The sequence below is a fragment of the Emys orbicularis genome, chromosome 3, assembly GCF_028017835.1.
Source record: "Emys orbicularis isolate rEmyOrb1 chromosome 3, rEmyOrb1.hap1, whole genome shotgun sequence".
Lineage (NCBI taxonomy): Eukaryota > Metazoa > Chordata > Testudines > Emydidae > Emys > Emys orbicularis.
The window spans coordinates 49,308,356-49,323,200 of record NC_088685.1 but is presented as its reverse complement, the minus strand read 5'-3'; the positions used below and the strand labels follow the sequence as shown (position 1 = coordinate 49,323,200).

Here is a 14,845-nt window from a genome sequence, read left to right as displayed (position 1 = left end):
ATATAGTGATGATGACAGATTCAGCTGTGCTGTAATGAATTGCTTATTGCAGACATTTCCCCAACAGGCTTCTTTCAATGTGTTGCTTATTTTAAGGACCACTTACCTTCCTTGCACAAAACTAGTCCCTTACAGTGTTACAGTAGGAGTGCTCTTTAATGGCCCAATCCCGTAAACCTTTACTCGTATAAGTATTGCATACTGTACCTTAATCCCATTCAATGTCTTCTTCAATAGCCATACACCTATGAGCACATTGTGAGTGATCAAAATAAAATAGCATCTTAAAGTAACTAATTTAGGCTCTGATTCAGCACATATGTCACTAGAAGCATGTAAGCAACCTGGGTGGGTGGCACACAGACACATCTGCTTATGTAATTTGCTGGGTCAGAGCTGTCACAGTTACAGGGCTAAATGCTCATCTCATACCTCCTGATCTCTTTGAGCACACCCCCTCTCAGGCCTCAGCCCTCAAGCCATCACTTTTCTCAGGATGGAGTTACACTATTCTCCCATTCTCAGAACTGGCCCTGGATTAGTCTTCTGTGTCTCAACATGATTTATCTCAGGAGATCTGACTTTATGTCCTTACCCTGCAATTCTGTTCCCTCCAGGAGCAATAACAGCAAAGTATTACTCATCAGAACAAAAGCATTTCAGAAAACATCAGATCTTAAAATAATAAAACAGACAAAACGCATGTCTAGCTTACCAGATTTCTAACCATCTTCTAGTCATAGTCTGTTTCCTTAATTCACAAGACATTTCTCTCTCCCTCTGGGTAAGGGCTACTCATGTGAGTAAGTGTTTGCAGGATTGGGCCATCAATTCATTTTTCAGTCCACCTTTAGCGCCAAGTCACTATTTGGAGTGGGATAGCCTAGTAAAATAGTATAGGTAGCATAGAAAAAGGTTTTACTTTGATAATGTTAATGAAGTTGCTCCTCTTGAAGATAAAAACCCCCACACTGCTAACATACTGCTTGGTAATTCCCGAACTCCTGGAATTTTGAAGAATGTAATTCATCAGCCTTGTCCTAGAATATTAGGATGCAATAGTTGTATGACAGTGTGAGAGTACTTGCCTACTCATCTTTCCAATCCATGAGGTTTCTCTGTAGTTAAAAGAAAAAAATTGTTGGCTTTTTTTCAAAACTCAATTTAAGAATTTAACTTTTGATCATAGCAAGGTAATAGAGTTAAAGTCCAGAAGAGACCATCATATCAACTAGTCTGACCTCCTGTATATCCCAGACCACGAACACCATCTAGCACCCACACACACCACTCAACAACCAAAATTAGACCAAAATATTACAGGCCAAAGGAGCCTAACCTATCATGTGCCAAAGGCAGAAAATAGGAGGGACTGAGATGCACCAGTGCCTGAGATCCTGCATGGCAGAGAATTAAGTGAGATTACCTAATTAACCCAGCAAGTGACCTGTACCCGACACTGCAGAGGAAGGTGAAAAACACCCAGTCACTGCCAATGTGACATTGTGGGGCTGGGAAGGAATTTTCCCCTTACAGTTAGACTTTGAGCATGTGAGCAAGAACCAAACAGCTGAGCATGTGAGGGAGAGAGAATGCTGGGTGCCACCTCAGAGCACTGGCCTGCCCCGTCCAGTGTCCCATCTCCAGCTGTGTCCATCTTTGATGCTTCAGAGAAAGGAGACCCAAATACATAAATAAAAACTAGAATACAGTTTGGGGAAAAATCCCTTCCTGATTCCTCCAGGTGGCCAGCTGAAGCCCTGAAGCATGAGCTTTGGGAATATCAGACGTAAAGCAGAAGGGACTGCCAGGGCTGCCAACCCCTGTCCTGCCCCCATCATCACAAGCAACCCCCTCATATAATCCCACTCCTAAATTTGCCCAGCTCTCTTAAAACTAATTAATTTATTTGCCCTCACAACTCCTATTGGGAGGCTGTTCCAGAACCTCACCTCGATAGTTAGAAAGGTGTGTGAGGGCACTCAGTTGATGAAGAGAGGAGCAGGAGCAGAGCAGAATTTTTCCTTCTTCTACCTGACCCCTTAGGGCTCTCTCTTTGGGAGGAAGGGGGACCCAAAGACCCAGCAGTTGATGGAAGGAAGGTGGTTTCCAGCAGCTTATAGGGGAAGCAAGGGATAGAGATGCCTCTGCTCTTTTTGTCATCCCGAAAGTGCACCTCCAGACAGTATCTTCAGCAGATAATTAAAAGGAGGGTCTAGAAAAAAAGATGCAATCTAATATTATAAACTCATGTTGAAATTAAAAAAAAAAAAAGATTGAGGTTTATGGGCAGAAATCCTCACAGAGTAACAGTACCTTTCTTGCAGCTATGGTCTATTCAGGCACCTGCAGTGTGTTTGATGTATAGATGTGCAGCAAGACATGGGCCTTCCTTACACCAAGGTGCTTACAATCAAATGAATGTCCTTCTATTTTATTTTATTTTATTTTATATTAAGTGTGTGAGAAATTTATTGTGATTGGAACGTGGATCTTGGATCTGAAAGCAAGAATGTTTTTACTACATTTGCCATAGTGCTAGCGCTCATATCCGCCTTACAAGCTTTGAACAGAACAATTCAATCCACTTGAGTCCTTTTTCATCTGTTCTTCGAATTAAGCAAATAAAAGGATTGCTCCAGTACTTCCGGGACTGGTGGCAAAGCACTTTGTCAACCTCCTCCAACATATATATATAGCAATCCCGCTGCTGATGTCCTTCAATTGCTTTAACAGTACCATGCAGTACAAATGAAACTATCTTGCAAAGCAGTGTATTTTTAGTTCTGTAATAGTAGATTTGCGGACTGGGATTCTGTCTCTGCAGGGTGTCCTTTTCGGTATGTTTGATGCACAGGTGAGAATGCTGTAAGGAATAAACCTGTTCAGCAACTGAAAATAATTTTTTAGACCATTTCCCAACAAATTCAAAGAGACTATGATGGTAGTTGGAAATGCCACCTAATAAAAAGTATGGGCTTAGTCCTGCAATCCCTTATTTGCACTAAGTTACTCATATGAGTAGTTCTAGTGAAGTTTATGGTACTGCTTACATGAGTAAGAACTATTCATGAGAGAAAGGGTTTGTAAAATTGGGCTGTATGTTAGGAGTAAAGGAACCTTGTAGACTTTTAATTGTGTAACAGTTTTGAATTTTTTTCACTACAATTTTTTTATTAGTGTCCAGTTTCCTAAAAATCAAGCAATCTAGGGACTAAAATTCCTTTGGTTTGCATTAGACCTTTGATTTCCAAGGAAAGAAAAATCAGGCCTCTAGTTTACCATTTATTGGCTTAGCACACTCAGTCTGCTTGTTCCTGTGAAATATGCAAACCTAAAGGCAAGTCTTTACTAAAAAAATACACAGGGAAGACAGACCAGCTGGGGAATCCCCAGGCATGGCCGTCCCTAGGGGGGTGCGGAGCCCGGGACATAGGCATCAAGTTTCTACCTGTGGCGGGGGTGTGTGTGTGCTCCCCGTGGCTCCGCCCAAACCCTGCCCCCACTTCACCCCTTCCCCCAAGGTGCCACCTCCCACCCCCCGTCTTCCCACCCCCACCCTGCCCCTTCTTGGCCCAATTCCACCCCCTCCCCTGAGTGTGCTGCACCCTTGCTCCTCTCCCCTCCCCCTCAGCGCCTCCAGACGCAGCGAAACAGATGATCGGCGGTTGGAGGTGGGAGGGAGGGAGGGGGAAGCGCTGATTGGCAGGGCCCGCCAGCAGGCAGGAGACACAGGGGGAGGGGGAGGTTGGTAGGGGGGGCTCCTCCCCGCCTGCCCCCTTGCCTCAGCTCCCCACTCGCCTCCTCACGAAGTACAGGGCCACCAAAGCGCAGGGCCCGGGGCGGTCGCCCTGATTTGCTGTACCCTAGGGATGGCTCTGTCCCCAGGGAAGTGGATAACTTTGGGGAAAGGCTGAGGGAAGTTAATCCATAAATATAAATTTTTTTTGATTCTTTTGGGTGTAATGGGAGAATGAGGGAGAGTGTTGTGACTTGATGAATTTGGCTTGGGAGATTATTCCATGCATGGGGGCAGCATATGAAGAGGAGAGGAACAGTGTGTTTTACTTAGATGGCAATCATTTTTTACTGTATATTCTAAGTATTATTTTTTGCTCTGGTTACATCTCACCATTTTAGAATGCTTTTCTGTTTTCTAATCAGGTGTCTAAACAGCTGTATAGCATGGGCTGCTATGAGATCTCTCTGGGGGACACAATTGGTGTGGGGACCCCCGGCAGCATGAAGAGAATGTTGGAAGCTGTTATGAAGGAAATCCCAGTGAGTGCTCTTGCTGTTCACTGCCATGACACGTATGGCCAGGCTTTAGCCAATATCCTCACAGCCTTACAGGTAATTCAGACTCTCTCTTTACAGATATTTTCAGTAATGATTGCACTTTAATTCATTTGCTAAACGTCTATGAAGTACCAGTTACTTTCTGCATTTTCTATAGTTATTACAATTTTTGCACATGCTAAGGGTACCTTAGAACCCTGATTGTGTCATTTCATAAACCAGTAGAGACACAAGGTGGGTGAGGTAATATCTTTTATTGGACCAACTTCTGTTGGTGAGAGAGACAAGCTTTTGAGCCACAGAGAGCTCTTCTTCAGGTCTGGGAAAGGTCCTCTGAGCATCACAGCTAAATGCAAGGTGGAACAGATTGTTTAGCATAAGTTGTTAGCACATATTAAAATCTAAATGACCATTCAGGGTAGAGTGGCCTGTTACCACCTGTGCAGTCATAGGACAAAGAGAAGGGGGGTTACTGGGTTACAGATTGTTGTAATAAGCTAAATCCAGTGTTTCTCTTCAGTCTATACTTTTTTAGTGTCTAGCGTAATTCCTACTGGGAGACTGTTCCAGACACTGGATTTATAGCACTGGTCTACAATTTTTGAGAAGTCATCTGCTTCAGAGATAAAATGTGCTATTTATTATGTATTTTGATGTGCTGAATTCAAATATGACAATTAAAACAACTGATTGGCTACTGTTTCTAAGATATTTAAGTTTTTACATTTTATGTCTATGTATATTGTGTAGATAGTAGAGTTTTAATCATAAATTGTAAACCTAGGTCTTTTCATGTGTTTATGGTTGCTTTACATGATAATATTTCACCTGTCCTGTTTATGTAACACTTCAAAAATCAGCAAAAGGGTTATATAAATAAAATTTATTATGAAACAAAAGGCAAAAAACTATTATGTACATAGTTTAGTCCTATTCAGTGTCTACTCCGCGCTTCTTGGCTTGTCTCTTGTCACTGTCCAGCAATAGTCTGCAAGCATTGATGGGCTCCATTTGCCCTGATAGCGTTTCTCCATTGTTGCAATGTCCTGGTGAAATCGCTTGCCGTGCTCGTCGCTCACTGCTCCGCAGTTCGGTGGAAAAAAATCTAGATGAGAGTGCAAAAAATGTATCTTTAGTGACATGTTGCAACCAAGGCTTTTGTATGCCTTGAAGAGGTTTTCCACCAATAACCTGTAGTTGTCTGCCTTGTTGTTTCCGAGAAAATTTATTGCCACTAACTGGAAGGCTTTCCATGCCGTCTTTTCCTTGCCACGCAGTGCATGGTCAAATGCATCATCTCGACGAAGTTCACGAATCTGAGGACCAACAAAGACACCTTCCTTTATCTTAGCTTCACTTAACCTTGGAAATTTTCCACTGAGGTACTTGAAAGCTGCTTGTGTTTTGTCAATGGCCTTGACAAAGTTCTTCATCAGACCCAGCTTGATGTGTAAGGGTGGTAACAAAATCTTCCTTGATTCAACAAGTGGCGGATGCTGAACACTTTTCCTCCCAGGGCTCCAATGACTGTCGGAGTGGCCAATCTTTCTTGATGTAGTGGGAATCTCTTGCACGACTATCCCATTTGCAGAGAAAACAGCAGTACTTTGTGTATCCAGTCTGCAGACCAAGCAAGAGAGCAACAACCTTCAAATCGCCACAAAGCTGCCACTGATGTTGGTCATAGTTTATGCACCTCAAAAGTTGTTTCATGTTGTCATAGGTTTCCTTCATATGGACTGCATGACCAACTGGAATTGCTGGCAAAACATTGCCATTATGCAGTAAAACAGCTTTAAGACTCGTCTTCGATGAATCAATGAACAGTCTCCACTCATCTGGATCGTGAACGATGTTGAGGGCTGCCGTCACACCATCGATGTTGTTGCAGGCTACAAGATCACCTTCCATGAAGAAGAATGGGACAAGATCCTTTTGACGGTCATGGAACATGGAAACCCTAACATCACCTGCCAGGAGATTCCACTGCAGTAGTCTGGAGCCCAACAGCTCTGCCTTACTCTTGGGTAGTTCCAAATCCCTGACAAGGTCATTCAGTTCACCTTGTGTTATGAGGTGTGGTTCAGAGGAGGAGGATGGGAGAAAATGTGGGTCCTGTGACATTGATGGTTCAGGACCAGAAGTTTCATCCTCTTCCTCTTCCTCGTCTGACTCAAGTGAGAATGATTCTGGTGCATCAGGAACCGGCAGTCCTTCTCCGTGGGGTACTGGCCGTATAGCTGATGGAATGTTTGGATAATGCACAGTCCACTTTTTCTTCTTTGACACACCTTTCCCAACTGGAGGCACCATGCAGAAGTAACAATTGCTGGGATGATCTGTTGGCTCTCTCCAAATCATTGGCACTGCAAAAGGCATAGATTTCCTTTTCCTGTTCAACCACTGGCGAAGATTTGTTGCACAAGTGTTGCAGCATATGTGTGGGGCCCACCTCTTGTCGTGATCTCCAATTTTGCAGCCAAAATAAAGGTGATAGGCTTTCTTAACCATAGTGGTTATACTGCGCTTTTGTGATGCAAAAGTCACTTCACCACAAACATAGCAGAAGTTATCTGCACTGTTCACACAAGTACGAGGCATCTCTGCTCACTTTGGCTAAACAGAAATGTGTCCCTTTGCAAAATCAAACACTGACAAATAAGAGAGCACAACACTGTATGATTTCTAGAGCTGATATAGGGCAATTTGTTCAGCAGAGTGATGTAAGCTTCGTTATGATTGCATCATCCATGACTTCTAGGAATAACATGATGCAATTCATATAATGTATGACACAATACCAGCTTCAGATTGCATCATTCATTGTTTTGCCTAAAAAGCAAGTACTGTCCAAACCCAGTCATAGATTTATTCATAGATCCAGTCAAAGATGTATTTTAGTCATTTCTGGTTTAAATTGAGATCCCTTCCCTTTATAACTCACGTATCCTCTGCCATTCCCAAGTCAAGGGTCGTATATACTGACCCAATAGCATATCTTGAAAACTAGAGCCAATCAACAATTTTAAGCATAATTTTCGTTCAGTGACCCTGAATTAGTAAAGTTTGACTACATTTATTTCAGAAGCATTTTGGCTGTAGAGCAGTGTAGTTTATTACAACAATGATCCCTTAGAATATGTGCTAACTACTTATGTTAAACAACCTGCTCCACCTTGCATTTAGCTGTGATGCTTGGAGGACCTTTCCCAGACCTGAAGAAGAGCTCAGTGTGCATCAAAAGTTTCTCTCTCACCAACAGAAGTTGGTCCAGTAAAAGATATCACCTCACCCACCTTGTCTCTCTAATATCCTGGGACTGACACGGCTACAACTACACTGCATATTTCATAAGCCATTATCAGTTATATATTCTTATTCACTTAATGTCTTCAATGCCACACAAAATATACACACCAAGACACAGTCATGGTGATACTATGTGGCTTTGGTTTTAGTGGAAAACAAGAATATAAATTAAATATTAATGAGCCCTCGGGTACCACTTTGTTGGAAGCATGTTGTATGTCCATAGGTTACCAAAGTGACTGACTGTCTAGCACCGTCTAATTTAGAAAGTGCCTAAATATCAAATAGAATGATGCACAATTACTCCTTAGGTGAATGGATTTTGAGTTTTCACACCAGCCATAACAACTTATTTTGAACTGCTCAGATGGCATTAACCTAAGGCTTATTGGTTATCTATTCCACACAGGTAGTAAATATTTTGGATTATTCTTCCACTGTTAACATGGCTTTGGTGTTCTCTTTCTGTTATCTATTTATGTACATGGAGATGATAAAACAAATTAAATCAAACACCTTTCTAACATGTTTGGTTCCCTTTAAAATGTGATTTTAGTTGGCAAAAAGACTTCAGTTTTTTAAAAATCGTTCCCTTTCTATACTAATAATTTTGGATAACAGATATATTGACTTTATAGTTAAGACTTCAAGAAACCTTCTTCGTCTTTCAAATCCCTCCTTAAAATTCATTGCTCTTATGATGCCTACAAAACACTTAACAATGACTAGGCAGCCGATGTATTAAAACTGCTACTTAATGACCAGATTTGTTTCACTGTTACCTGGTCCTCCCTACCCACCTTTGTTTGTTTTCTCTTTTGGTTGTCTTTTGTCATATGCTAAAACAGTAATTTCTTTGCAGTAGGGATTGCCTTTTTATGATGTGTGTAGTGTGCCCAGCACCACAGGTCCTGATCCCTGATTGGGGTTTCTTGGTTCTACCATGATACAAATAGTAAAAAAAAAAAAAAGAAAAGTGAAAACAGATTGTCTCACTGATCTTGAATCAGCCTGAGCTTGTCTGATCTTCAGTACTAAATGTGTTTGTACCTAATTAGTAGTTGGATAACTTTAGTGATTAAAAACATATATAATTTCATTTTGAAAGACACTATATAGTACATATTTTTCCTGGTGTACAAAGGATAGTGCTTTGGGATATTATGTGGGTGGCTGCTGTTTAATTCCAAATCTTGTAATTGAATAAAATAAATGCAGTCACTACTTTGCAGTTGTACAGATATTGACACATTATTTTGTATACACCAGACTGCAGTTGCTGTTTGTAATAGAACCTAATTCTGCAGTTCTGGGTATAGTTTTCTTCCAAATGTATTTATTTATTTTTCATATTCCTATTTGGAAGAGTTTTTGCTTGTGGGAAGCAGGTCAGATCAAACATTTGTCTTTCGGACAAGTGAGTGGTCAAGGCATTTTTTAGGTGAGTTCTAGTTTGGAAAGGCAGTGTTAAAGACCAAATGTTGTACATTCATCCCTTCTGCAGAAGTTCACTGCAGATGCCGGGGTAGAGACAGGTCTTACAGTGCTAGGAGATAAGGTGTGTGGCTTCTGCTGTAGCACTATTTACATGGAAGAATGGTTGCATTGGCTAGTGGCTCCTTCATCCCCACCATCCCATAAATCCCCCACCACAAATGCTCCTTCCATGCTAATTTGCATGTACACCATGGTACCTCAGTTCTGTGGTGTGGCCCACTGTCCAGGTTCTCCATGGATTGTGATTCCCTGTGCCTTCGCTCTTCACTTGCATCAGTTCTGCGGCCTTTCAGACCAGATGTGCCCACAGGGGAGTGGAGACCTGGATCTGGGCCTGTGTGACATATTGGCCTCTTTGTGAAGTACAGTGTGGGTGTAGTATTATGCAATTAAATTAATTAGAAAAAAAACCTGTTGAGCAGCAAATTCCACTCTTCCTGCGCTACTGCAGACTAAAACCCCAGACTAAGAACTATTGTATTTCCTAAAAACCAATAAATGACAGCAGGAAAGCCACAGATCACTCTACACTAATTTAGTCAGTGCTTGGATGTGATCTCTCTTGGGGTACCTCATATGTGGGGCAGGAAGAGGTGTTGGTGATTTCAGAAGTAATTTTTTGTACTGATCGCATTGTGTCATGCAAGTTTATACAATTCCAGGACATTTTCTTTTGGTTGGGGTTGATCCAAAATACTATAGGACTGACAGAATGAATATGCATAAGAAATTAGCGGGGAAGTAGCTTTGCTATTTAAGTAGTGGGTTTTATGTGTGTTATTTTAACAAAAGGGTAGGTAGTGATACATGACAGAAATTAGCCAACCTTTAAAAGGTAAGTATTTTTTTAAGTTGTTGAGCGGAATAATAAAGATGAAAAGCATTGACTAGAAAGATGATATTTCTTTTTTTAAAGAGATTTTTCTGTACAAATATAAAAGACATGAAGCAATATTTCAAAAGAATAAATAAAAGATTTTAAATAGACTGACTATTCACTGACTAGCTGAAACTTGGCTGAAGGAGGAAACTAAAATATCAGAATATAGAATGTATAGAAGTGACAAACTCAGCAAGACTGTATGGGGTATGGCTACTTTGTTAGGCAAATACAATATTTTTGAGTAAAATTACGTATGTAGGCTGGATAATGTGACAAAGAGAAAATTTAGCTGAAAGAAACAGTGAAACATATTTATAGGAAACTATCAACCTCTAAGGGAGAATAAAAAGATCAGGAAACTTCTGTGTAGGAGAGGTCTAGTAAAGTTAGAACACTGATTGCTGTTGTTTTTAGTTACCTTGAAATTGACTTGCATAGGATTTGAAGAACACTAAGACAGGGAGTGTGTTTTTATACACATAGCACAGTACTATAAACACTTAAATAAACTTAAGGGTAAATAAGTAAACACTTTTCAGCATATTGGAAATGAATATGTTGGGTGTGGGGAAATACTAAATGCGTGATTTATGCATTAATAATTTGAACTAAATAGGGATTTGGTCCTGTAAATTCACACTTGGGTCAATAATGAATGGCTGCATGAGTTAATCTTGTTAACACCAGTTTGAGTATGTTTAAAAATAAAACTGTAGTCACTCATTTTCAAATAACTAACATTGATAAATGTGTGCCTCTGTTGAAGATGAGTGAAAGAAGAAGCCAAAACAACAAAAAAGAGGTAGACCTAAAACCGTTGAATTTTGATGGAATGTGGAACAAAGGGAAGATAATTTTTTACAATGAAAAATAGACTAGAAAATCCACTTATATAAGGCTGGTATTCTGCACTGGAATCTGCAGACTTGTATCCCTGCATGTGGTTGTGTACAAAGCTGCATGAGCCATGCTAGTAGATCTGAATGCATGATTACAGTTAGTGGGGAAGAGTGGAGGTGGATGAGCTAAAGCATATATATGTAGGATTGGCCAAATTCAATTGTTACTTTTTTATAATTGATGGCCAATTTCAATGTTTATTTTAAGCATTTATTATCAATTTTTTTTAAATATTCACAATTGTGCAAAATTATAGGTTTTAAGCATTTAAGCATTTTTTTTATCTATTTAAATTTTTGCAGTTGTGGGAAATTTGGGGAGGCTAGATAGTGGGGGGCTAAGAAAATAACTAATGACAGTAGATGTTAAGATTCAACATAATATGTAAAAATATAAATAAGTAAATACTTTAAATCAAACTCTAAGTTCTCAAGAAGCATTCTTCTTTCTTTGCCTATCTGTAAATTTTTGATTATCATCAATGGAAATATTTTTTTCTCTCTCTCTCTCTCTGTGTGTGTGTGTGTGTGTGTGTGTGTGTGTGTGTGTGGTGGTGAAATTGACCTCTCATGACATTTACCAATAAAAATCTAATCCTTCCAAGTTTCTCTCTCTCTCTGTATGTATATATGTGGGACTCACAACTATAATTTCTCTTTACCTTTTCTTGTATTTTGCATTTGTAAATTGATGGTTTGTGTTTTTAATGAATTGTATATGTGAGTTCATAAATTTATCCTCTTAAATCTATTTAAAAAATGCTATATATTTTTTAAAAAGTAGACCTTTATGAAACTTGCAGTTGTCCTAGATTCATGTGAACACTTTCTATAGTTTTAGTTTTCATGAGTTTCACACCTCCTGGATTTCCCCCCCTCCCCCTTAGTTTCAGTTTCAGATACACAATCTATGGTAAAGCCAGCAGGTTTTTCCTGGTTTTGTATTAAAATCATGCAAACCACAAATATTGCATTATTTCAATGCAAAACTTTACATAGTCTCTGTAAACTTTGCTTATGTTTGCTTGAAAGGGTTCATGACCCAAAGTGAAATCTTTCAAACCAGGTGAGTTTGTTGCAAACTTGTCACACAGCTTTAATAGGAAAGCATTGTAAGACACTACATCAGGGGTAGGGTTACCATACGTCCGTATTTTCCCGGACATGTCCAGCTTTTTAGTTCTTAAATCGCCGTCCGGGAGGAATTTTTAAATATCTAAAAACATCTGGGAAAATACGGACGTATGGCAACCCTAAGTCCAAAGTCCCAGGGCTGGCGGCGCTTCCTGTGGCAGCTCCCGGCGCCCGCCCGCCGGCAGGAGCCTGCAGTGCGGGCGGCCCCTAGGCACAGAGGTGGAGGGGGTCTCTGCGTGCTGCACTGGCTCCCTCCTGCCCAATCAGAGCTGCGGGGACGGGGCTTGCAGGCGCTGGCAGCGGGCAGAGAGCCCTCCGCCTCTCCTCCCCCTGACCCAACCGTAGGAACCGGAGGGACCTGCCAGATGCTTCCCGGGAGCCGCCCCAGGTAAGCATCGCTGGGATTCCCCACCTCGCCCCCCCGGCAGGTCCCTCTGGCTCTTAGAGTCGGGTCGGGGGGAGCGGAGGGCTCTCTGCGTGCTGCCGGCGCCTGCAAGCCCTGCTGCAAGTTCCAGCAGCTCCCATTGGCGCATTTTCCGGCCAATGGGAGCCACAGAGCTTGCGCTTGTGGCGGGCACAGCACGTGGAGACCCCTCATCTGCCCCTGATCCTAGGAGCCAGAGGGACCTGGGGCAGGAGGGGTGAATAGGCGAGCAGGTCAGGGTGAAGAGGCGAGCGGTCAGCAGCGGGGGTTGAGTAGGTGAGGGGTGAATAGGCGAGCGGGGGGAGGTGTGTGAAAAGGCCAGCAGCGGGCAGCAGGGGTTGAAGAGGCGAGCGGCGTGTGAGCCAGCGGTGGGTGGGCCGGCGGGGGTGAGGAGGCAAGAAATGGCAAGCCAGCAGCAGGCTGGGGTTCTCGGGGCGGGCATGGGGGTTTCTGGCAGGGGAGTGAGGAGGTGAGTGGCAGGTGCGAGGAGCCGAGCAGTGGGTGGGGGACTGAGGAGGGACGCAGCAAGCCAGCAGCGGGCCAGGGGCTGAGGACAGGTGCGGTGGTGGGGCCGAGCAGGGAGGGGGCCGGACCTGGGGCAGAGTGGTGGCGGAGCGGGGGTGGACTGTGGGCACGGCCAATACCCCCCAGGGAGTGTCCTCTTTTTTGAATGTTCAAATATGGTAACCCTAATCAGGGGTGGGCAAACTTTTTGGCCCGAGGGCCAGGTGCAGCTCCAGGCACCAGCGCAGCAAGCGCGTGCCTGGGGCGGCAAGCCGCGGGGGGCGGCGTGCCGGTCACCGTGAGGGTGGCAGTCAGGCAGCCTTCAGCAGCATGCCTGCGGGAGCTCTGCCGGTCCCGCGGCTTCAGCAGCAATTCAGCGGCAAGTACGCCGAAGCGCGGGACTGGCAGATCACCCACAGAAACGCCGCCGAATCCACATGACCAGCGGACCGCCCGCAGGCGTGCCGCCAATGGCCGCCTGACTACCGTACTTGGGGCGGCAAAAAACATAGAGCTGCCCCTGCTGAGGGCCCCATTGGGGTTGTAAAACTGTATAGAGGGCCGGGTAGGGAAGGCTGTGCCTCCCCAAACAGCCTGGCCCCCACCCGCTATCCGCCCCCTCCCACTTCCCGCCCCCTAACTGCCCCCCTCAGAACTCCCGACCCATCCAACCCCCCCTGCTCCTTGTCCCCTAACTGCCCCTTCCCGGGACCCCCCACCCCTAACCGCCCCGGGACCCCAACCCCTATCCAACCCCCCCTACTTCCTGTCCCCTGACTGCCCCGACCCCTATCCACACCCCTGCCCTCTGACAGGCCCTCCGGGACCCCACGCCTATCCAACCCCCCCTGCTCCCTGTCCCCTGACTGCCCCCCGGGACTCCCTGCCCCTTATCCAACCCCCTGGCCCCAGCCCCGGCCCCCTTACCATGCCGCTCAAAGCAGCATGTCTGGCAGCCGTGCCGCCCGGCCAGAGCTAGACACACTGCCAGTCTGCGCTGCAGGAGCGCGCCGCTCCGCTTCCCAGAGCGCTGCCCGCGCAGTGGCGTGGCTGCGGGGGAGGGGGGCAGCAGGGGAGGGGCTGGGAGCTAGTCTCCCTGGCCGGGAGCTTAAGGGCCGGGCAGGACGGTCCCACGGGCCGGATGTGGCCTGCGGGCCGTAGTTTGCCCACCTCTGCACTACATATGCAAAATACAGAGTAAAATTAAAAGTTTTGGTCCCAGTTACCAGAGTCATCCATGGGACTATCCCAATTTGCTTGAGGGACTGCATCACCCTGTGTGATCTTGACATCCCACAACAGCTGTTTGATCAGAACATGAAAGAAAATGAAACACTGACACTGGGATGGATTCAAAGGTGGAAGTGGATTCAAAATGTTTATCATTAATGGAGAGCTAACCCCCCAAAATACCAGGGGGTTTTGTGGTCCAGTATGGTGTTAAATGGCCTTCATGCCAAATAACCAATATTCAGGTTTGGCCCACTTCAGCCCTGGGATTCAGTCCACCTCTAATCTTCTCCCTCTCCCTCTGTGTCTGAAAGGGGTGGGGGCTGGTGTGAGGGTAGACATGAAGGATAAATTCTGCAAAGACTTAAATTCTCTCCTTCTTCCTTCAGGCTGATAGGGCCCAGCAGTCGTCTACCAGCTCTCATGTTCACCTCCAGGAAATGCCCCCACAAGCCTCTCATCTGCACTGGACACTAGGCACAAGTTGCAATGAAATTACAAACTCACTTAAATTTACGGGTTTTCTAAACTGTCTTTACTCCTTATTAACCTTAAACTGGACCTCCAGGATGTTGCAAGGAAGCCAAAAAACTTTGTCAATCTTGCTCGGAAGGAAAAATGTTCCTGATCCCCAAAACGGGCAATCAGGGAGTCCTCGAGAGGGTT

At 44.1% G+C, this 14,845-nt stretch overlaps 1 protein-coding gene across 1 annotated transcript in view; it reads left to right on the top strand.

Moving 5' to 3' along the window:
• The window catches only part of HMGCLL1 (3-hydroxy-3-methylglutaryl-CoA lyase like 1), a 108,887-nt gene that overhangs the window by 60,717 nt on the left and 33,325 nt on the right, over positions 1-14,845 (top strand). The window contains exon 7 of the mRNA XM_065401372.1: positions 4,165-4,353. Within this exon, the coding sequence (XP_065257444.1) occupies positions 4,165-4,353 (189 nt within the window). The remainder of the gene's footprint in view (positions 1-4,164; positions 4,354-14,845) is intronic.